The following is a 25,368-nucleotide window of genomic DNA, read 5'->3' as shown; positions in this document are numbered from 1 at the left end:
CACTCCTCAGTGCGCCCCCAGAGGACAGCACCCAATCACTCCCGTATCCCCAGCCTCTAGCCGCGCTCCGAGCTCACCCAGCCCGCGACCAGTTCAAGGTAACCCCGAGCTGAGAGTTCAGTCCTCGGCTCTGTCTTTGCAGCCGGTTTCTCCGTTCTAATACCTGCGAGCTCTCCGACACTCTGACACCCCCGATCCTTCTGTGACCTTGCGGGGCCTGGGGCCACGCTGGCCCCGCGTGGGCTTCACCCCGGTTTAGCCCCTGGAGCAATGTCCCTCAGTGGAACAGACTTTTAAAAGTCCTGATTTTGGGCTCCGTTGCTCCGCCGCTTGCCGGGAGCCGGCCCCTCCCCCCGCGGTCTATCTTCCCGTCGTTTTAGATTCACTTCTCCGCCAGTCCTACCTTTCAGAAAGTGGTTGATTTTCTGTTTCTAGAGTTGCTGTTCTTCTTCTCTTCGCTCTCCCGTTGGATTTGTAGGTGTTTGCTATGTTTAGATAAGCTATCGAGCTGATCTCCTGTTACCTGATGTAGTCTCAGGCTGCTACTTCTCCGCCATCTTGACTCCTCCTCCTAGCAAACCGAATTCTAATTTAGTGCAGCGTGCACGTCTGCGAGAGGGTGAGTCTCAAGATTAAGAACTCTGTTTAATGGTTTAAAATAAATGGGTGAGGTAGGGAAGAGAGAAGCCACTTCAGTTGTTCTTGACTAAGGGAAGCACTGAAAATGGATTGATGCAAAAAGAAAGCCAAACATGTCATTTATTGAACTTAAGGCTCCTAAGTATGTTGGTGTGGGTGTATAGTCTTATTTGTTTTTGTCCTTTATTTTCTTTATTAAGGGTAATTATTCCTCCCGTACCATCACTTTCTCTATGGTGCACTTTCATAATATTCTTTTCATACATACATATATATGTATATATAATGATAATCATTAATATCAGATAATAATAACCATATATACATAATTAATGTTATATGTTATATAGAGATACAGATATAGACAGATAGATCTCACTTTCAGCCTTCACTTGTATTAATCCCTTGGTTTAGGATTCCTTTTCTTTTATATTTTTCACTAAACTGACTCAATTTTCAATAAGGCAAATAAGAATCATCTCTTTTAGGAAGATTTCCCTTATTCTCTCACCCTGACCCCCTTCCTCACTCTAGGTTTTCTTCTTTTAATGATCTATTTGTACCCTTTGCTTACTTTAGCAGAGGTGGAGATGAATCATGAGAGACTGCGGACTCTGAGAAACAAACTGAGGGTTTTGGAGGGGAGGGGGTTGAGGGGATGGGTAAGCCTGGTGGTGGGTATTAAGGAGGGCATGTATAGCTTGGAGCACTGGGTGTGGTGCATAAACAATGAATCTTGGAACACTGCATCAAAAACTAATGATGTATTTTATGGTGATTAACCTAACACAATTAAAAAAAAATAAAAATAGAATCCCACACTGTATTATAATTATAGATACTTCCTGTTGTCTACAATTGGTCTTAATGAGTTTGCATTATCAATTGGACCAATTGGTGGACCTGGGGAGTATCTTTTATGGGAGTGGCTATTTGACAAAAGGCTGCTTTACAAACCCAGGCATCTTAACCAGTAAAGCTCTATTTTTGGACAAAACTCTGATAATGATCTCTACGGATACCCCTGCTGGGTTAGAACCATGCCTTCTGCTGGAATTCCTTTCAAATGAGTGTCCCAGCATGCCAGCTGAATGCCCAGAGAGGCTGGTAAGAAGGAAAAGTTGTTCTTCCCTCTGACCAAAGTCAGGAAGAAAGGAACCAAGAAGGTACATTGGTCAGTTTTAGAGCTGTTTAACATATAAGTTTTCCCCCGACGTTTGGGAATTTTCACCCTATAATATTTAGTGGAAGGGAGATATAATTCTACTGTGCAAGCTGAAATGTCAGCTATCTGTTTTCCAGGCATTTTTAAAAAGATGTTCTTAGTTTATTAATCCTCTCATGAAAAATCTGCACTTCTGGTGAGTGACTGGGCTAAGCCAATCAGCCACAACTGCCCCAGGCTTTAACTCACAGTGCAAAGAGGCAGGGGGAGCAGGGGGTTGGGGCAGGGCAGAGGCAGCCACATCCAGGTCCTGGGGGACTGCAGGAGGAATCCAAGAGGTGACAGCTGTGTGGGGGTAGGCAACAGAGTCGGTGGCATAAGCAGTGGATTCTGCAGGAGCAGTGAAGGCAGGATCCTCACTGGCCTAGGGCTCTGCTGTGATTCTGGCCCATCTGCTGAGCCCGCCTCTCCATCCTTCCCCAATTATTCTGTGAGCCACTACTCAGCCTTTCTACAGAATTTTTCTTTTTTCTTTTTTTCTTTTCCTTTTTTAATTTAATTTTATTTTTTCAGTGTTCCCAGATTCATTGTTTATGCATCACGCCCAGTGCTCCACACAATACAGGCTTCTTTTAAATCAACCAGGGTTAGCTTGTTTTACTTATAATTAGGAGCCATGTCTGAAGCCATCTACACTATGGCCAATGTTCTACTATAGGCTTACCCCTGTTCTGTGCTTCTTATATATCTTCACGCCTAACATCTGCATCAACCTCTGCAAGGTGGTTATTAAAATGCCATTTTACAGGGAAGGGTCCGGAGATTCAGCTATGTAAATCACCCAAGGTCACACACAAGGAAGAAGAAGAACTGGAATTTTAAATCTGGCCTGCTTCATCAAGGAACCCCCACCTCTGATTTTTCAGTTCATACCATATTGGCAGTTCTGGGCACAGAGGGCACTGATGGATGGATGGATAGAAGGGTGGGTGGGTTCAAGGATGGGTGGATGGATGGATGAGTGGGTGGATGGATAATTTGGTGGATGGGTTGGTGGATGGTTGGATGAGTGGGTGGGTAGATGGGTGGATGACTGGGTGGGTGGGTATTTGGGTGGAAGGGTACGGGGATGGTTGGATGGGTGCGTAGGTGGGTAGTTGGGTGCAAGTGTGGATAGTTGAATGGATGAGTAGGTTGGGTGGATGGGTGGGTGGGAGGGTGGGTAGTTGGATTGACGGGTAGATGGATGGATGGATGGTTAGGCAAAAATATGTTTACAAAATAAAAATCAGCTGTGATCATTTTCATATTGGTTTGAAGAAAGTTATAAGTGATATAAAGGGAAGAGCTATGTGATCATTCCTGAGGTCTCCAGATCACATCTGGGAATTATTTTTTTTCAATCATAATGTAAAAGGCTTTTGTTTTTCCACTTAAAATATAAAGGCAAGGCAAGCCAATATAATTACATTTCCCTGACATTCTCCTTGAGTCTTAATTTGGAAAGGTATTCTGTGATGAATAATCACTGGTTAATGAATTAATCAACCAAATGTAGAAAGGCTTTGACATTCAGGCAGACAGAAGTCATGGCAGTCAGATGGGAGCATCCAGGGGCACACCCAGATCACACATGGAGCTGGGGGGAGGGTGCCGCGGTTCCTACCTGACGTTCTCATAACGGTGGATGTAGATCCGATGGAACTGGTGCTGCAAGTGCTCATCTTCAACATTGGTCATGTCATTGATCATTTCCAGGACGACAAAGCGGGGGAGCACAGACAGCACAAGCCGTTCCTGGAACGAAGCAATGCAGAAGGACAGGCTTGTTAAGGCTGACCAGCAAGTCTGAGATGGGGGGTGGGGTGTGCACCACACAGAAGTCTTGGGGCCCTTGGATGACTTTCTTGACGAATGGCTAACTTCATGCCATTCTTGAACACAACCAATACCTACCAAGTATGTGTTATGTACCAGGCACCATGTAGGATGTTGGGTAGATAGTGGTGATCCAAATGGAAGGGTGCCCTACTATGGGGAGCTTACATGCGAACAGGGATACAAGCATTCAATAATACCCACTCAAATGTACCCATACACATTCACAAAACGTGACAAGTGCCAGACAAGAACAGGTCATGATCAGAGCATGACATGATTCAAACCAGGATAGAAAGGACCTTTGGGATGGACTGATGCTTATGCTGATAGCCGAAAGCTTAGAATGAGCCAGCCCTGTGTAGTGTAAGGAGAGAGTAGAGGGAGAGGAGGAAATCCTTTATCACCTTATTCTCTGATGGGACTTTGGTGGGGGGGTAGTTGGGACGGCCCTGGTTTTGGGGGGGTTATCGGGGTTTGGATCCTGTCTCCATTATGAACAATCACAGCATTAGGTGAGCTTGGGCATCTCTGTGCCTTAGTTTCTAATTTGGCAAATAGCAATAAAATCATCTGCTCCCCAGAGTTGCTGTGAACATTCTATGAAATAAAACCTGTGATGGGCCTGGCGTGAACTCCCACCCTCCTCTCTGCTCTCCTTGACTCTGCTCCCATGCAAAAGACTTTATCAGCGAAGTGCCCCAGGAGCTTCATATGATGAGGCTTCTCCTCTCTTGAAAGCTGCCTCATTGTGAGACTAAGAAACATGGTTCTTGAAAATGACCCTGCATCATGTCCATTTTGTCCTCATTAGCGCTATTTGCCAGTTTCCCCGGTATCCATGGCCCTGCTCATGCATTGTTGCTGGATGGGAGTAGGTGCTAATCACAGCTTTGAGGCGGAACTCAGTGCCTGAAAATAGTAGGCGCTCAATAAATGCTTCCTAATCAAACAGTGAACAAAGAGATGGCAGCGATTGTGCCCAGCTCATGACTGGATTCTCTACTGTGACCAGCAGAGTCTGTGCAGATGAAAGATGGTGAGGGATTCAGGAGATTATCTTATGCAGATGCTTGTCCTGCGGGAGGAAAAGGCAGGCATCCCATGTAGGCAGCACTTCTGGGCTTACAAACAGCAGTGATTCCTAACAGCTTTGGGAAGAACTCACCACTCCCCTAGACTCTTGCAAATGGAAAGACATCTCACTGACCTGTCTCTACTGCAGGCAAAGTGAAGGTGTAAGCCCTGGTAAGAGACCAACTCTGGGGTTATAGACAGTGTCTTCTTTTTACTGACAACTCACACTGTAGCACACCAAATGCTTTGTACCTACTGTTGATCAAAACCTGGTATTAATTGTAGGAGGCAGTAAGTTACAATGTTCATCCCATTTTACATATTAGGAACCCGAGAGCCAAAGAATGCATGTGAAATCCAACGGTCCAAAGTCAGGCACTTGGCAAATGCTTCGTGAAACCTCACACCATGCCTGTGGTCCCCCTCCCAACACTCCACTGGAACTTGGATCGTAATTCAGCCATTTATTCATTCAGTTACCATATTAAGGGAAAGGTGCCATGTGACAGGTGCAGTGCTGGGCATGGAGGATCAGTAAGAAACCAAAAACCAACATGGCACTTGCCTCTGGAGAGCCAGAGTTCTAGAGCTAATAAATAGACCCCGGAAGAGTGATGAAGGGGAGCTGGTGGCTGCTTTAGCTGAACAGTCAGTGAAGGACCCTACGTGGTGACTGGAGTGGGAATCTGAAGGGCAGGAGGAGCAGTCTTGTAGAAAGCTAGAGAGGGTGCCACAGCCACGGGGGGATGGACACAGCAAGTACTGAGGTTATGGGACACGGTCTCTTTTGAAATTCACTCATTCATTCACTCCACACATGTTTACTGAGATTCTGCTGTAGACCAATCTGTTAGCTACTATGAATACATGACTGAACAAACAGATGTGATCCTGAATTCCCTGGGGGGCTTACAGGCTCTGTCTCAGAATGACAGGCTCAAGAAGTGATAGTCATGGTATCAGAGAGGTCCCACAAGGGCAGGAGCTTGACAAACACTATGACAGTAAGTCTGGGCAGCCCCTCACTAGCAGTGTGGACAGAGAACCCAGTGACTTGGGGCAGACTGTTCCATACACCACAGATAAGGTCCTGGGAGCCTTGCAAGAGCCACAGAGGTAAAGGAGAAAGGCTGGGCTTCTACTCAGACTGTCTTCAAGACTCAGAGTCAGGCACAGAACAAGTGAGGAGAACTCAGATCTGCAGAGCCTAAACATTTAGTGGCAAGTCTCAGGAAGAAGGCATATACTCACTCCTGGTCCAGAGGCTGGCCACCTGAGCGTTCTAAAACAGGTGGTTATTCACATAAGCCACGCGTTCCTCCGATCGTCCTAGACCTGCCCCTGGGATGCCTTCTCCAATTGCTCTGCTGAAGTGACAACAGTTCTGTGAAGTACCCCTTAATCCTTTGCCATGGTGACCTACTGGTTTCTGCCCTGATGGTAACCTCCACCAACCTCTGATTCAGTTCCTGTACTGCCTGAATGAAGGAACAGTTCTCTTGGATGACCTCCACTTACCAGCGCTCTGAATTACCTGACTCAGTGGGTACTCAGAGGGACTGCCCTCCCTCACACCTGTCAGCTGGGCACTTACGGGGCTGAAAGTCCCCAGCTCATAAGAAGCTCTCTAAATGCCCACAGCTTCTATTCCACACCAGCCCCATGCTGGCCAGGAGCCCGTGGGCTTGCTCCCAAACGCAGTTATGTCGGTTTATTTGTGAGTGTGCTCACTCTAATTAGATATTAAAATTTTTAAACAAGTAGGAATGAGTGTTGCTGTTTGTATGAAAATGGAATCGAATGCTTTGGGAAAGCTTGGTAATGCTGACTAACCAAAACATCACCACTGAATTAAAAGGTGGATGAAGTGGCCATGAACCTTTGTGGAAAAAAATGATAAAAAATTCCAAAGTCACTCTGATAATGTTGCAAGTACTTTTAAATTCCTGCTCCATTTTTAAGGAACTAGAAGTCTTGGCTGGTGCACAATTAGCTATGGTCTCAATAAGAAACAATACATCAAAGCTAAAAATAAATGCCCTGGCCTTATTTTAAAAGACCAGATAATACATTTACTATTTCATGTTTAAGTTATAAGTAAAATGTTCAAGTATAATTTTTCAATAGTTCCCCATTTTCACCAGCGTATCCAATGAATCAAGCAACCATGTATCCTGATAACTTCTACTGTAGGGGTTTTACAATTCTTTCTTATTTTATTTTATTTTATTTATTTAACAGAGAGAAATCACAACTAGGCAGAGAGGCAGGCAGAGACAGTGGGGAAGCAGGCTCCCTGCTGAGCAGAGAGCCCGATGTGGGGCTCGATCCCAGCACCCTGGGATCCTGACCTGAGCCGAAGGCAGAGGCTTTAACCCACTGAGCCACCCAGGCGCCCCAGGTTTTACAATTCTTGTTTGGATGGCTGTCACCCTCCCTAGACTGTGAAACCTTGAGAGCTAAAGCAGTGTCCTGTCCACCTCCAGAACCCAACACAGGCTTAGGAAGGAAGGGGTGGCCATATTTATTTGGATTTCTCTGGTGGCAGATTGATGCCCAACTCAACATAGCTTCAGAAAACTCAGACTTTATCCTAGGATACTGCAGTGTCTCATGGAAGCTAAGAGCAAAACTGAGGCTGAGTTTTGGGAACAAAAGGAACTTGCCCTTGAACTTGGATTTCTACTTCTGCAAGTTAGTAAGAAGGCTCTCCCACTTCTCCTTTATTGAAAGCTCTTATGCCTTTTATCTTCGTATGCCTTGTATCTTATGCCCTCTCTCTTTGGCTATTTTGAGGAGATTCCTGCTCAGTTCAAGACTCACCATGTGTGCATAAGGAATCTGGTTGGGTCAAACATCCAGTCTTGCCCAAGGCTCATGGTTAGGTGCAGGGACACACTAAAGAATGTGGTCATCACCAAAGTGACTATTCAGAGTGGGTGGTGAGGGTTGGGTACAGAGGGGAGAAAGTAAGTTAACCAAATGGGGACATGGCAGAAAACAAAGATGAGCAAAACAGTAGCCAGTGCATGTTTGTGGAAGGAACAGATGAGTAAAAGATAAGTAGCTGTCCCTAAAAGGGGTCCAGCTTTGACCACCAGGGTGGGGAGAAGGAAACCTACAGAGAAGGTCAGTAAGCAGAAGCAACCGTGCAGGCTGGCAGTCACATGAACTGTCCCAGAGGTAGGCTCTGGCTTTGAACCTTAACTCGGCCTGTCCTTAACTCTGTGACTTGGGGGGCCACATCATTTAGCTTCTCTGTAGCATCAGTTTCTCCATCTGTAACCTGGAGCTGATCATAACCACAGGTCTTTGGCAGGGCTGAAGGATGAAGGGAGTTAGTATTGGTAAAAGAATTAGATGGTGTCTAGCATGCTGTGACCACATCCCAAATGTTGATGAAATTCACTGGCAAGCATGCTCTATTTTAAGCATTGTTTTAGAACTCGAATTGTACATGGGTGCAAATGTTTTAGCTTTTAAAGTAGGAATGTTACACAGGAAGTATGGGGAGGATGAACAGGCAGAATATAAAAAGGCCATCGTACTGCATAGTGAAAAGCTTCAGTCACACTTGTAAAAATGAAAATTCTTCTATTTTTATTACCAAAATCTTGACTGGCAGTTGAGTTTGTATCTGAAAGGGAATTATGGAACTGTCATCGGGAACTGTTACTGTTTCTGAAAGCTAAGCATGGCCCCAACCATGCAAAAGGTGTTGTTGAACTGGCTCCTACAAGCATAGTCCATACACGCTCCTCAGGCTTATTCAGAATAGTGAGGGGGCTCACAGTCCAGATAATGTCTGTGTCTACTTGGGGAGGGGGGGTCTAAGACCACCAGTAACTTTAGTTCTTCCCAGAAATGCTAAGACCAAAAGTTTTGGAGTCAGGCAAGCTTGAGTTAAGTCCTGACTGAGCCCAACACCTGGCTCGGCTTGTGACCATGATAACCTATATGACCCCTTTGTGGTTCAGTTTCTTCATCTATAAGATGGGAGCAATACTGTCTGCCTCCCAGGATTGTGGTTTACCCTCAAGCCCTTTTCATAGATGCTGGCATACAGTAGGTGCCTATTAAATAGCAGTAGTCATCAGGGATGCTTTAATTCATTCCGCTGGCTGGTTCATAGATGATAGCTTGTATTACTCTATAGTCTATAGTCCACGATAAAGAACAGAACTTAAAGGATGAGTAATAAAATTCAGATTTCAGGGAACTTTTTCTTCCTTTTCTCTTTTCAAGGAGTTAAGGTTTTCCCAGTTCCCTTCATTTAGCATTTGCCAGACAAAGCTCTTTCTTCATTCTTTGATTTGTTTAAGCATTGCTGAATGCTTACTGTATACTGGGACCCCAACATACAAGGCCAACCTTCACAGACCTCGCCTTCACAGACCAGGGCTCAGATCCTGTAACTTAGCTATGTGTCCCTAGGAAGTGACTTAACTTCTCCAAACCTATTATTCTCATGTACAAAATGATAATAGTAGCTCCTTTCTGGGGTTATCCTCAGAAGCCAGTGAGATACATTTGATCAACATGCTTAGCATCCATGTTATGTCTGGGAGTGGGGGGAGGAAGTGGGGAGTGGTCCTTCCCAGGTGCAGGCAATAATGGGGTCCTGGTACTGGGTATTTACCCCAAAGATACAGATGTACTGAAAAGAAGGGCCATTTGTACCCCAGTGTTTATAGCAGCAATGGCCACAGTCGCCAAACTGTGGAAAGAACCAAGATGCCCTTCAACGGACGAATGGATAAGGAAGATGTGGTCCATATACACGATGGAGTATTATGCCTCTATCAGAAAGGAAGAATACCCAACTTTTGTAGCAACATGGACGGGACTGGAAGAGATTATGCTGAGTGAAATAAATCAAGCAGAGAGAGTCAAGTATCATATGGTCTCACTTATTTGTGGAGCATAACAAATAACATGGAGGACATGGGGAGATGGAGAGGAGAAGGGAGTTGAGGGAAATTGGAAAGGGAGATGAACCATGAGAGACTATGGACTCTGAAAAACAACCTGAGGGTTTTGAAGGGACGGGGGGTGGGAGGTTGGGGAACCAGGTGGTGGGTAATAGGGAGGGCACGTATTGCATGGAGCACTGGGTGTGGTGCAAAAACAATGAATACCGTTACTCTGAAAATAAATAAAAGAAAAAATGAAAAAAAATAATGGGGTCCTGGTCTGTGGAGGATTTAAAACAATAGTAAGAGGACTTAAAGTTGCTTTGCTTTTTACTATCATCACCCTTCACTGACTATTTGAAACAATGCAGTGACACAATACTCCTCCCCACTCCCAGGATAATGATAATCAAATAAAAGGGAAGGCACTTCTTTTGCTCTGGTAATAAAATAACAAACCAAAAGCAATATGACACTCGGGCACAATGCTGAGTTCTCCTGAAAGGAATTTAGTCAAATGTGAGGGACAAAGAGCATACTTGCTGTATGCGGAAGACTTTAGACGCCCAATCTGCTGCCAAGCATCCCCTCTTGAAAAATACTCTTTCTAAGCACTTCTTATGGCTTGAGGATTCCAGTCCTTTCAGAGAGTGCCGAAAGGTTCCTTCACGCAAGGTTTGCCAGTTTCCTCCGGCACAGAAAAGCACTGCACCATTTTCAATACAGAGACGTTGATATACAGGTCAGAAATCACAATTGGAAGATCTGAACTTGAGTCTTCTTCTGGCATGTGCTTACTCACTGTCTGATCTTGGACCAGATCCTTCATCCCTCTGAATCTGTTTCTGACGTGTAAAGGCAGTACTGAACTTCGTTCTGCCTACTTTTAGAGGGGCTTTATTGAGGGTGAGACATTCCCGCTGAATATTATCGTGTCTTAAAAAATAGGGGTGGGGCGCCTGGGGGGCTCAGTGGGTAAAGCCTCTGCCTTCAGCTCAAGCCATGATCCCAGGTTCCTGGGATCAAGCCCCACATTGGGCTCTCTGCTCAGCTGGGAGACTGCTTCCCCCTCTCCCTCTCTCTCTGCACACTTGTGATCTCCATCTGTCAAATAAATAAAAAAAATCTTTAAAAAAAATAAGGGTTCACCATTTGGGGAGGATCATTCAGGCAACAATCAAAGACGAAGGGGATGGATAGCAGATGGCAAGTTTGTGGGTGGGTTCACCATGGTTTAAGGTTCTCTGTGTGAAGGACTGGTCAGAATTGACACTTGAGAATTCCCCTGGAAGTAGTTTGGAATGGTCCTTGTATACTATGGTAAGGAATTCGGTCTTCAGCTAATAGGGAAATAGGGAGCCAGCGATTTTTTAAGTGGGGATGGAGAAGGGAGGTGACATCATTATTTATGTCACTCTAGGGAATGGCCTGCAAGGCTATAGGACAGACAGAAAATTCGTGACATAGTTGTTGCCATTTCTCCAGCAAGAAGAGCAGATCTGAAGGTGGGCCAGTGCAGCGGGCAAAGAGAAGGGTTAGATTGGAGAGACAAAGAGAAGGTACTGCGATTGTATATGGGCTGGAAAATTAAATTCTCCAAGGGATGAAACAGTACAAAACAGAGGGAAAATGGTGTGTATATATGTATATAAACATATATATGCAGAGATAATATATATATATATAAATTATATATTAAATTATAAATATATGTAAACATATAGAGAGACAGATACAGATAGAGATTGATCAACTGATTGAAAGACAGATTCCCTACTTATACAGTAGCCTAAGAACCCAAAGTGTTCCATCTTCTCTATTTCGCGGTGGTCATTTCAGTGATGCCCAGCAATGCCGGCTGACCTACTGAACAACACAGAGCGCCGGAGTTTTACGGTCTCTGTACACTGCAGTGGAAACAAGATGCAGTGCTAGCAGGGACTGCTTACCTGCCGCCAGGGCTCAAGGAAGAGTGCAGATAATTGCCTTAGTACAAATCCCTCAAAATCTTAACCACCCCAGAGCAGCACCCACTGTCTCTTACATAGCATGCACCACAAGGAATTTGCTTGCAAAGGGCTGCTTCTGGTTTTCAAAACTCCTCATGTGGGGCTTGGCAAGGGAGAGCATGGTAAAGAAAGGGCCATGGGTCTTTCTCTAATCTGAGAAAGACTAGGCTCGGAGCTCTCTGCCTCTTCCTTCAGCATCCGCTGATCCCCAGCCCCCAAAACACTCAGCATACTGACTAGCTCCCACTGCTCTGCTGAAGAAGTGGCATCCACGGGATGGGAGAACCTGGATTTTAGAGGTGAAGGGACTTCTGTACTGCTTGTCCTTCTACTAGTTGTGTGATTACACAGCTGCATCTCTCTCTCTCTCTTTTTTAAGATTTTATTTATTTATTTGACAGAGAGAGAGATCACAAGTAGGCAGAGAGGCAGGCAGAGAGAGAGGAAGGGAAGCAGGCTCCCTGCTCAGCAGAGAGCCTGATGCGGGCTTGATCCCAGGACCCTGAGATCAAGGACCTGAGCTGAAGGCAGAGGATTTAACCCACTGAGCCACCCAGCTTTATGTACCTAATACATAGAGGGACTCCATGAAAGTCACTTCAGTTTTTCCTTCCAGAGTTGCTGAACATGTAAGTCTGAATTCCACCTGGATAGTGCATATTATGGTATACAGTAGGAACTCAGTAAATGCTTACTATATATCTTGCTAACAGATGGCCATTGTCATGTTAATTATTCCATGTTAGTAATAAGCTACTGGTCACAGAGTCAGCTATGTCCTTTGCATTCAATACTCCCATTTAGGTTGTTTAGAATTAAAAGTGTTGGTCTCAGTGAGAGGGCACTTCTTACAACTGAGTTAGGTGGATAAAATAGAGACTGGTCATGATATTCATGTGTATCCTCAGAGAAACCCATGTTAACCTGTACTAAAGAAATTCCAGCTCTGTCTTTTTCTACCTTCCCATGGACATAAATCTGAAAAGGGGTTCCTTTTAATATTATTCATCCATTTATTTAAGTAATCAGTATTTATTTTTCAAGCTCTTTCTTACTCAAAATGACACAATTTAATGAAAAAAGAAAAGGTTGCTACTGTCATCGAACTTCAGACAAGTACATAAAAACAGTAGGATTGTCAATGCAATGATGAATGGAAGTGCAGGGGCAGTGTGAGTCCCGTTAAGGACATCTTGACGCAGTCAGTGAAGTCTTCCCGGAAGAGGTGGTACTTGACCTGAGTTCTGGTTCTGAGTAGAGGAAACTGTAAGAGTGAAGCCATGATGAGGTAACAGAGTTGATATATTTATAGCACTTCAAAGAGTTGGGTGTGGAGAAGATAAGGGCCTGGTCTTAAAGGCACTTCTGTGCTAGGCTAAGAAATAGTAACGTCATCTTGAAAGCTAAGGAAAGCCCCCAAAGGATCTTTTTCTTATTTGTATTGAAGTGTAATTCACAAAAGAAACATGTTCATATCCTAGATGGACAGCTGTATGAGTTTTCACAAACTAAACACTTTCATGAACAGAGCCCAGACTTGGAAGCAGAACATGACATCACCCCAAAAGCCCTTTGTGTCCCAACAAGTCACTACTCCTTCCAGAGTAGGGGACACATTGTTTAACAGAGGCAATGCCTAGGAAGAGCAGCAATCATATCCCCAAAGTATAATTCTGTCCACCACTACCATCACCACCAACACCAGCTCTTACTGATTACTACCATGTGTCAGACTCTGTAGATGAATCATTTCCTTTTGTCCTCACGGCAGCTCATGAAGACGATACTTCTAGTGTCCCTGCTTTAGAGTTGGAGAAACTGAAGCACACAGAGATTAGAGAACTGGGCTAAAAGTGCAGAACAAGAACATGGCAGCACCTGGATGCAAATCCGGGTGTCTCGATCCATTTGTGAGTTCTATTCATCAGGATTATGGATTATGCATTACGGAGCCTGACTTGGGGTTCATTCTTTTCTTGAATGCAGTGGACCACCTGGGGCTCCCTCTCCTGTCACAAGCTTTTCCACATCTTCGTATAATCTATTGTGGAATATCACCCGCTACTCACTCACGTGTCTGATGAAATGGTATGTGGCAAGCAGGTGCTAAGGAAGGATTGGGTGGTGAGCTCTTGCTTTGCACTTCATTGGGCAAAACAAGAGATGCCCTTCTCTTCTGCCTTCCCTGTGTTTGTGGTCTATTTGGCTGGGAAAGTGAAAAGGGCTCCAATAAAATATTAACAACATTACAGTTAACATCAGCACAGGGCACCACCCGGTTTTTGCGTGTTCCAAAGAGATGCCAGGATAACAGATGTGAAAGATGAAATGATTTGAACTATCGGAGTCAGAACTCCCAGTGCCATAGACCAGTTTTTCCTGTTCTTGAGCTTCGTATAATGGAATCACATAGTATGTTCCCTTTTGTGTCTGGTTTCTATCACTCTACATCTAGGAAGACTGCGTCACTTGTGGGTCTCATGTTTCTTGACTTTCTGGCAGCCACTGAAGTGAGTTGCCCACGACTCCTTCTTGAGACACTTTTTGGTTCTGCTCTGTGCACCTGCTCTTTTGATTTTTTGTTGTTGTTGTTGTTGGCATGGTTTTCATTTTATTATTATTATTATTTTACCTTTTAAACATCTTTGCTGATTGTTTCACATCTTTTTACCCCTTTAAATGTTGGGGAACTCCAGAGTTCAGTACTGCAACTTCTTTCTTTTTTTATTAACACTAAGTTCCTGGATTAACTCTTCTAGAACATGGCTTTCTACAGCGAATATAAGTTAACCCACTCCATAGACTGTATTTCAACCCTAACCTCTCTGCTGGACTCTAAGCTCTATTGTTGGGTGCCCACTTGACAGCTCCACTGGGATGAACAATAGTAATCTAAATTCACATGTCCCAGATACGTGCTTTGGCCGTTTCCCATTTCTCAATCCAATAAATACCATCCTCCAGCCACATGAACCTTTCTTCTCCTTTGCGAACTTGTTCCCATCTTACGGTCTTTGCGTTAGGTATTCCTTCTTCCTGGAATGTTCTTCCCCCAGTTTCTTGCTGATTCACCTTTTCCATGGGGCGCCTGGGTGACTCAGTGGGTTAAAGCCTCTGTCTTTGGCTCAGGTCATGATCCTGGGGTCCTGGGATCGAGCCCTGCATTGGGCTCTCCACTCGGCAGAGAGCCTGCTTCCTCCTCTCTCTCTGCCTGCCTCTCTGCCTACTTGTGATCTTTGTCTGTCAAATAAATTAATAAAATCTTAAAAAAAACTTAAAGAAGGAGCTTCTTGCATGCAGCCTTATCAGGAGATTGTATACCCTCCTCAAAGACAACATTTAAAAAATGAAGAACTAGTCACTTACATCTGAAATGTGGTTTTAGTTAAAAACTTACCTTCATGTGTACTAGCTCAGTGAAGGGTCACAAGAATCCAGTGAGGTAGGAATTATTTTTTAAGGATTTATTTTAGATAGAAAGGGAGAGGTACAGAGAGAATATATGGGTGAGGGGCAGAGGAACAGGGACAGGGAGAGTCCCAACCAGACTCCCTGCTGAGCATGGAGCCAGGCACAGGTCTCCCTCCCAGGGTGCCAAGATCATGATCTGAGCCAAAATCAAGAGTTGGCCGCTGAACAGACTGAGTCACCCGGGAACCCCAGGTATGAATTATTAAAAGGATTTTACAGTGAAGAAACGAAGGCTCAGAGAAGTAAACAACTTGAGGCAACCTATGTATTAATGCAGGATCCAAACTGCATTTCCCGCTTCTGTTGCATCTCAGAAAGCATGGCTGTCAATACCTGAGGTTCAAAAAAGGAACCGAGTCAGAGGCTGGAGGCCACAGCAGGGGCCATGAGGCTGGTGGGCCCTCAGCGGCTACCTCCACAAACTGCCTGGAGAAATTGTTCAGATCAGGTGTAGGCATGTGGTCTCTGTGACCCCCTCCTCCAAGCCTATAAAACCCACTGGCTGTTGAGCTGAATTTTTACTTTTACCCCAGTGTTTAATTATGAGCGTATGCCAATTTGCTGCTCATGGAAGAAAAAAAAAACAACCCTTCCTCATTTATATTTCAAAAAACAGAAATTATCATCATCAATAAGGTTACATTACATGCAACTCCCACTCATTAGCTCCCTTGAACTCAGGGCAAACATAAGCTACTCCTTTCAACATGAAGTGTAATTCGATTGCCTGCCTTTGATTTCTCCATCTTCTCACACTGCCAGCATCTCAGTGTGTCTCTCCCTCTACTTACGTAAAATCAGTTCAGCCTGGGGTAGTCCAAAGATTTCATTTTCTGTTCAATGTACTACTTTATGATTAAAACAAATGCAATGTTTGTAACCAATACAATGTACCAATACAATGACAATGACATTGAGTAACCAATACAATGACAACCCCTCTGCTGACAACAGATCTTAGCTGACATTTAGACTGTAGGTCAAGCTCTGTCCATGATTCATCTCATTTCAACCTCACAACAACTCATGAGGCATCCACACAGTAAGACACCTTTCTTGCTGAGGTTTAGAGAAGTCTGGTGGTTGTCCCAAAGGCATGGAGCCAGTAAGTGGCAGTCCCTGGATACAAATCCAGGCATCTTGATTTATTAGTGAGTTCTATCCACCAGGCTCTGTGTGGGTGCAATGGAACACATGGGGCTGACTCCTTTCAGCAGCTTTTCCACCTGTTATTATAATCTAATGTGGAATATCATCTGCTATTCATTCACGCATGCACTGAGCAAAGCAAGGGATGACCTTCACTTCTGCCCTCACTGTGCTTGCAGTCTACTTGACTCAGAGACTAAAAATGACTGCAGTGAAATATTAATGACATTAGGATAAAAGTTGGTACAGAGCACTACCTGCCTCTTGTGTGTTTCAAAGAGATATCAAGATAATAGTTGTGAAAAATGAAATTCTTTGTCAAGATAATAGTTGTGAAAAATGAAATTCTTTGAGCTGTTGGAGAGTCAAGAGGTGTAAGATGAAGTATTTACATTCCAGTGATTAATAGAAGAGATGGCTTCCACTGAGTTAAATTGTAGACTCTTGGACAATGGGAAGGAAGAGGAGCTGATGGAGAAAAAAGCTGAGTAGGAACATCTTCTGTTATAAAAGAAACCCTCTGAAGATTTTATCATCAAAGTGATTAAGGAGGAAAAGGAAATTACTCCTCAATATTTATCAATAATACTCATATTTGGGGAAGGGGCTTCATGGGAAATGCTCCTTAATTCAGTCATTATCTTATTTATTTGGTACAATGTCACTAAGAGTTTAATGCCAGGTTAAATATTAGGGGGGAAAACAAGTCTTCCGTTGATCAAGAAACTTGGATTCTAGTGAAGAGATATAAGACATGCCACATATAACTAAAAGCTGGGAAGTGCCAAGCTTACCAAACTCTAGTTAATTATGAGAAATTCTATCTAAAAAATCTCATTTTATTCCTGGCATCTAACTCAGGGTTTGGTCTATATTCCCTAATGCACTAACCTAAATAGGGATAATACATGTGTTACCATTACGAAAGCTCTGAGGAAGGCTCTGAGAAAGAGCCAATTAATGTGGAATCTTAATTGGATTTTTTTTTAAAGATTTATTTATTTGACAGATAGAGATTACAAGTAGGCAAGTAGGCAGAGAGGCAGGCAGACAGAGAGAGAGGAGGAAGCAGGCTCCCAGCCAAGCAGAGAGCCCGATGCGGGGCTCGATCCCAGGACCCTGGGATCATGACCTGAGCCGAAGGCAGAGGCTTTAACCCGCTGAGCCACCCAGGTGCCCCTCTTAATTGGATTTTGATGACTTAGCTGAGTCCTAAATAAGGAAGTCAACCAAACATACTGAATGACCCCTGGATCAATCTGTGGTTAAAGCCCGTTAGGAATCAAACTCAGGTAGATCAAAGCTGTTCTGAGAGTAAGACCACACACCTTGGAAGATGACCTTCTGAGGTCATTATCAGTTTGTTGCACATGGCGGCAGGTAGGTATGAAGCTGGAGCCTTTAGAATAGTTGGGAGGACTCAGGATGCTTTTGCTGTGAGAAAAGCAAACGGAATTTGCTGAAAACCCAATACTATCCTTGGCCTGGCCAGGCTCTCCCATTGGCAGTAAGAGCCTTCATGGAGCTTTCATCGGAAGTTGGCATCTCCACAGTTTACAGGGTCTCCTTCTCTGAGTAGAAGGTGGACTCACTGTGTTGTTCAAGAAGGGTCACCTACATATGTAAGAGCATCACAATACAGCATCCAACACACAATAAATGCTATATAAGGACTGGTTGTTGTTAATTCTATCCAGGTAATATTTAAGGTGAAGAGAGGGGGTAAGAAGTGGACTGGATTCCAAAGGCAATGGAAATTGGCACTGGATTCCTAATCATCACAAAATTAGGTGGCTTAACAGCAGCAATTTATTCTCTCACAATTCTGGAGGTCAGAAGTCTGGCATCAAGGTGTAGGCAGGTTAGTGCCTTCCAGGAGCTCTCAGGGAGAGACCGCCCCATACCATTCTCCTAGCTTCTGCTGGCTACCAGCGGTCCTTGGCATTCCTTGGCTTGTGCATCTCTCCAGTCTCAAGTCCAAATAGAGTCCTAGATCTGTCAATCCCAGTCTCCACCTCCTTCTGCACTTGGTGCTTGCCCCAGGGGTCTCTCCTCTCTGTCTCTGCGTCTCTTCTTGCCTTGAGACCAGAGTTCTCAGCCTGTCTCAACTTTGTAAGCTCTGTCCTCTAATCAAGAGTGATTTCAATATTTTTAAAAGTTCAGTTTGGATTGTTTTGATTTTTTAAAAATAATTTTTTAAAAATGTCATTGCATTACAGTAGAACTCCCCTTGACCAATTGATGGAGGCTTCCAACAGGCTAAATGGTCATAGCTATCTGACCCCTGGCCATCCACCACCCATGTCTGCTCCCTCAGGTATGTCCTGTCTCTATGAATAGGCAGTAGTGTTTGTTCCCAAATCTGCTTATTTGAGTTGTACTTGCCATTGCTATCACCAAATTAAATAAAGTGCAAATAACAAAATATAAGCGTGAAAAGAAAGCAAGTGTTTGTTTCTATGAAAAATAAATGGAACACTTTGTAAATACTTAATTTCCTTCCAAAATATTGTTCTCAAACTAGGTATGGGCAAGACATTTGCAATTAGAAACAAATGCAATTCTAGAATAGTTCTGTACTCAGACTGCTCTGAAACATTCTTAAATTATTTGTCCTCTTTTATGGTCAATCCATTTTGGCTGCAGTTTATGCAAAATAGAGCCTGCAGAATTCCCATCAATGGACCTCTACTCAAATCCAGCTGAAATAAGCTATTCTAGGCATGAATTGTTTTTTTTAAAAAACACTTATTTTATTTTTCCCCTGCTCTATTCTCCTACCACTTTTGAGATGTGCCTTTAACTATACCCAGGCAACAGAGCATGCCTTCCCTTTCAGCATTTTATAGCTGAGCTGTATTGGGTTTCCAATTCCATTTTCTTTAGTCAAAATTCCCTGAACAGGTTTATGAGATAAAAGGGGCTCATTTGGCTCTCTGGCTGCTCCTCAGCTTCTCTGGGCTGGATCAAAGGTATTAAGGGCAGTGATGGTGATTGATTCCTTCCATCTGAAGTGCCTTTGGAAATGTTAATTGTATGCAGATGAGTGCAGGGTGATGGCCTCTCTTTGAAGAGGGAGATTATTTAAAATCTGTGCTGCCTAGGGATGGCAAATATGAATAAGAACACAAACTGCAAGAAGAAAAGCTATAGTTACTAGAATCAGAGTGTGTTCTGCTATGAAGTTCAGCATATGACTCAGGTGGTCCAATAGTTCAAGGACCAGCAGTGACATCCAACTTTCACCCACATGCTTGATTTTCTCACAGCAACCTTGTGATAGACGATTATTTTGATAGATGAAAGATCCAAAATTCAGAGAGTTGAACTGATGCACCCAACGTCACCCAAACATGGAGCTGGAACTAGCAATCAAATCCAAGTTTGTTCTACAGAGCTCACACTCTTTCCACCAAGACAGAAAATGCAAACAATGTACTGGAAAGATCACAAAGAACAAGGGAGCCAGATGGAATGCAAGAGTTGGTGTTCCACCCACAGAGGGTAAACACAGACGCTTGAGTGAAATCAACTCTTCCAGGAGGGTCAAAGCCATTAACACTAGGTATCTATTCACTGCTCAGCATCTTCTAGCACTTCAAGGGAATCATGGTGCTAATCAAGACACCAGGCAAAGTGTAAAAAAAAAAAAAAAAACAAAAAACAAAACCCGATGCTAACTAAAAATCAAAGATCTCTGAATGTCAGTCATAGCTCATGACTGGAAAGAGCAGAGGGAGCTTCCTAGAGCAGACATCTGAGCGTTCACTTCCTAGAGGGGGTGTTGGTGAGATTTCATAGACAGAGACCTAACATTTGTAGAGTTCTTTGCAGTTGAAATGACACTTTTCAAGCATTATGTTTTTGTCTCTCAGAACACCCCCATGGGTTAGAGCAGGAATTATCATTTCTTTTTTTTTTATAGTTTTTTTTTTTATTTCTTTTCAGCGTAACAGTCAGTATTCATTGCTTTTGCACCACACCCAGTGCTCCATGCAATACATGCCCTCCCTATTACCCACAACCTGGTTCCCCAACCTCCCACCCCCCGCCCCTTCAAAACCCTCAGGTTGTTTTTCCGAGTCCATAGTCTCTCATGGTTCATCTCCCCTTCCAGTTTCCCTCAACTCCCTTCTCCTTTCCATCTCCCCATGTCCTCCATGTCCTTTGTTATGCTCTACAAATAAGTGAAACCATATGATACTTGACTCTCTAATTGAGAGATGGGAAAGCTCATACACAAAGTGGTTCAACAACTTGCTCAGTCACATCATGGAAATGGGAGGAGCATCGAGGGCAGCCCTGTCCAGTGGAAACATCATGTGAGACACATTTCAAAATCCCTAGTGCACACATTTTAAAAAGTGGAAAGGAACAGATGAAATTCATGTCAATAGTGTATTCTATTTAATCAAACATAACCCAAATATTATTTTGATGTATAATTGATATGTAACCAATAGTTAAAAAGTTATTAAGGAGACAGCTTGTATTCCTTTTGTTTTTGGTATTGTCTTCAAACTGGTGTGTATTTTACTCTATAGCATGTCTCAGTTTAGATGAAGTATATTTTAGGTGCTCAATAGTTGCAGGTGGCTGGTGGTTACCATGTTGTGCAGGGCAGTTTTTCTGACTCCTTGTCTTTCTAGCTCTAGTAAACTGCCTCACATGTACAGAGAGTGAGGGAGGGCAGCAGGACATCTGATGCAAACGGAGCAACAGGAACATGTAATTCAGTGTCCCAGCAAGACACAATTGGTACCTCAAAAAGGGTAAGAGAAGAGTCGTTAATGAAGAGTTAAGCTATCCAACAGTGGATGGTAAAACATCTGAAGGCTAGAAAGAGTGAATCTACAAATATTCATGGAACCTAACAAATCCTGTAGATGGAGGAGAGGGGGCCTGAGAGAAGCTGTGGTCCTTGGTAGAGAAATGCAGCCATTGTCATTCCATAGTTTGGCCAGTATGATGGGGACATAAAACCATTGACCTCGTTGCCCTCCCATCTTCTAGTCTTCATTCTGTACTTCCCATTGGTCAAACCCAATCAGAAGCTAGAAGGTGATGAGCTTGTTGATACATTCATAAATGTTCGCCTGGGGGCACTGAGAAAGCAGAGAGGGTAGAGGCCAGATGTGGAGGGTGAGCAGGGGATATCCAGCAAAAAGTCAAAGGCACAGAAATGTGGGGCATGTGTGCTGGTCTGGGTGGAGTATAAGAATGGAGTTAGTAAGTAAAACAACTGAAAAGTCGGGCTGGGCCAGGTAGAGGATGGGCTATAATGTTGGATAAATGAGATTGGATTGTATTCTGTGGGTAGTAGCAATCCATGGTTGGCTTTACTGTACAGTCTTATGTAATCAAAATGGGGGAAAAAGGAGTTCCTAGGTGACTTAGCCAGTAAAACATCTGCCCTCAGCCTGGGTCTTGATCCCAACGTAATGAGAGGGAGCCCTGTGTGGGGCTCCCTACTAAGCAGAAAGTCTGCTTTTCCCTCTTCCCCTCCCTCTTGCTTCTGTGCTTCTTCTCTCTCTCTCTCTCTCAAATAAATAAAATCTTTTTTAAAAAATGGGGCACTAAGATGATGATCCTGACAAACACGACACTGGAGTAGAGTTCTGAGATGTGAATTAGTCACATGTCTCACCGCTTAGAAGAACCAGCTGAGAAACAGACACTGGAGGTATACAGAAATCGTAATAGATACTGGTCTTACTGGAGGGGGACCGTGGCTGCAAAGGGAGTGAACATGGGGTTCTATGCCTTCTTTCCGTACTGGCTACAGTTCTCCAGCCAGAGAGAAAGCAGCTGGGCCACTGTGGGGTTCACTGCCTCAGTGGGCTAACTGTAGGGAGGAGAATAGCCTTCAGGGGTGGGCTTCCTGCTAGAGGCGAGGACCCGCATTGTCACCCCACAAAGGGACCTAGAAAATAAATATATTACACAGGAATCCTGCTCTCTGCAAGATGGGCAGGGACAAGAAGAGATGGAGAGAAAACTGGGTCATGCTTCATTCATTTCCATGAGGTGTCTTATGGTTGCAGTGTCTTTGATTTTATAGGTCATAAAGAAAATGGAAAGACAACTTCTTTCTCAAGAGGAACCTCAGGATGGAGTGACTATGGGTGGCTAGACAAGTTCACATCAGTTGGAAACTGGTTAGCACCCATTAGAAAGCTAGCCAGTGTTGGAGGACTTAAGCAGGATTAGGAAAAGAAATACAGGGACAGTTCGTACATATATGGTGGAGACAGCATCAACATGAATTGGTGCCACAGTTGATGTGGAAGGATCAGGTCAAACAACTGTGTCATGTCAGAAGAAAGTACATTTTAGTGGGGGGGGATGAGAAGATCCTGAACAGGCTGAGCCAGTGGCACCATGGGGACATGCAGATGACGCTGCCCAGCAGGATACTGATGATGAGCACGTGAAGCTTGGAAAAGATGATGTTAGGATATTGACATGGAACAATCCAGAAGTGATGGTTGAAGTCATGATAAATCACCACAAGAGAGACAATAGACAAAAGTGGTGATTCAATTGTTATTTAAATTAAATTAAAATTTTAGAATCAATTGCTCAGTCACACTAATCACACTGTATGTGCTGCACAGTGGTCTTATGTGGCTGGTGGTTTCTGGATGACACAGCTCTAAAATTTTCCTGTCATCACAGGAACTGGACAACAGAGTTGCAGAGCATTATATATTGGGGGAAAATGGGTGACTGGAATAACATTTCACTTTTTATCCTCCAAATTCCTGAGGGAAATGAAAGTGAAACCATGAAAAAAAATGAAATGATGCATGGAGATAGAGATAGAGATAGAGATAGAGAAACTTGCAGGAGTCAGACAATTAAGAAGGTGCCTCAAAGTGAGATTTACTTTTTAAAATTTGAGGCACAATTTTGTTTAGGCTGAAGTCATTTATGTGAAAGAATAATGGAAGGAGAAGCTGGATGAGATCCAGAAGATGGAGTTGTTAACTTTAAAAGAGGTTGGACTCCTGGTTTTGGAGGATGAAGACCCTGGAAACCATAACACAAGAGGAGAGCATTTCCCAGGTCTATTTATTCACAAGCATTTTTTCTTGAAAGACTACTGGGAAACCACAATGACAACATTGATGATTATGTTCATTGTCTCTGCATTTCTTCCCATCTTGAGTGTCTCCCATTCTGGATCCAGAGTTATTGTGAAGCACACAGATGGAGCATATCTTCAATCTCCAATGAATTTACAGTGTAGAAGGAAAAATAAAGCAAGAGCATAGCAGAATGTAGAAAGCAATTAATGCCAGAAAGAAATACCACACACACACACACACACACACACACACACACACACTCAATGGAGGTCACATTTGGGGAGAACAGAGAGGGTCTTTGCGGAGGAGGTTGACATTTGAACTGAACATTTAAGAATAGATGACGTTTAGGGATGAAAGGAATGTTGGACCAGGTGGGGAGAAGGGCAGAAGCAAAGCCATGAATGTAAAAATGCAGTAAGAATGTTTAGGAGACCAAGAATATTACAGTATATGCTGGGAAACAGTTACAATGAAATACATTAATAACAGATAAGGATGAGCATAGCTGATGGTACATGGGTAGTCTTGAATGCAAAAGATGGGAAACAGTGGAAAAATGGCTTGATGACATGAGACTTGAGAGGTTTTTTGGAAAATAATAAGAAGACAGCAAAATTGGAGCAGAAAATCCAAATATTTTGAGATTCTGCCATTTTCAGGTCAACCTTCAATGAATGAATGAATGAATGAATGAATGAACAAATGACAAGGGGTTACCTTACTTAGTTACCTGTAACTTTAAAAACAATTCTCTAGATTCTGTAGGGTACAAATACGAATCAAACTAACTCAGAACTCAGTGGAAACTAAACTTTCTCAGCCAAACTATTGTCCTAAAAATTAGTTTACACCAATGTTGTCTAACGAAGATGTCTCAGTTAAACAGAATTGCTGTAAAACAGCTAAAACATCTGCTGCATTTAATGATACTCTTCCTGCTGCTGCAGGAAGATGCAGCAACATATGGCTGATGATGCTGCAGCATATGGCATCATCAGAAACTTTATTCCAGTGCTCCCGGAGCTTCTGAGACACCTCGAAATGCCATGATTACCATAAGCAGGTTTTGGTACTTCTCAAACTAATAGAAACACAATTAATTTATTTTAAGATTTTAAATAAACACAGCCATTAGATCATTTGAGAGGAGAAGTGGGATTATAGTAACTATAATAAGTAGAATTCAGCTCCCCAAAGATAGATGTTCTAAGAAGATTCAGCTTCTAGATGGAAAATTCCCCCTAACAGGTCTGTGAAAGACATGTGCTCAGGTTGTCCGGGTATATCCTGAATTGGATAAGAGTCCTCCTCCTACCATTCTTCATGGGGGTCACAAGGAGCACAAGTCCCTTTCCTTTTATATAGGAAAATTATTGCAACATAATCCTTGTGTAGGTAGATGTAAGGCCAGGAGCTGAAGTTTGAAGTCAATATAAATGGGTTAAATAGACATTTATCAAAAGATCTTATATTCCAGCCATTGTGCTGGATAAATGCCAAGAGAATCAGATGAATTGGAAAAAGCAAATGCCTTTAGACAGTCTGTACTGGCCATGGAGGACAGAGAGAAACTCAGGCTAGTGAATAAAGTGTGACAAGTTCTAACAGAGTTAACTTTAAGGTATTCTGGAAGCAGGAACAATGCATTTCCATACAACTTGGAAAGACGAAAAGCAAGCCTCACGGAGGAAGGGATGCTGGTGCAGAATTTCCAGGGTGAAGACATTAGGAAGGAGGTGGATTTTCCAGGCCAAGAAAACCCCAGAGCACAGAGCTATTGAACAGCAGTTCAGGGAGCCGATGATCATATGGTATTGCAAGAGTGGAGAGGGAGTGGAGAAGAATCCAGGGGGAGACAATAGGGTTAGAAGGTGGAGGGCCTGTTGGGTCATGTGTGGAGGTTTAGATTTTATCTGGGAGGGAACGTGGCTACTGAAGGGTTTTCTTGCAGGCAAGAGTGATATTAATGTCAT

The 25,368-nt window shown here is 43.4% G+C and overlaps 1 protein-coding gene across 1 annotated transcript in view; it reads right to left on the bottom strand.

Annotated features, from left to right (window-relative positions):
- The window catches only part of ADCY8 (adenylate cyclase 8), a 221,859-nt gene that overhangs the window by 144,439 nt on the left and 52,052 nt on the right, over window positions 1-25,368 (bottom strand). Inside the window, exon 3 of the mRNA XM_045978186.1 lies at window positions 3,471-3,601. Coding sequence (XP_045834142.1) covers window positions 3,471-3,601 — 131 coding nt within the window. The remainder of the gene's footprint in view (window positions 1-3,470; window positions 3,602-25,368) is intronic.

This window comes from Meles meles, chromosome 1, assembly GCF_922984935.1.
Source record: "Meles meles chromosome 1, mMelMel3.1 paternal haplotype, whole genome shotgun sequence".
NCBI lineage: Eukaryota > Metazoa > Chordata > Mammalia > Carnivora > Mustelidae > Meles > Meles meles.
This window is presented reverse-complemented; position numbering and strand designations above follow the sequence as displayed.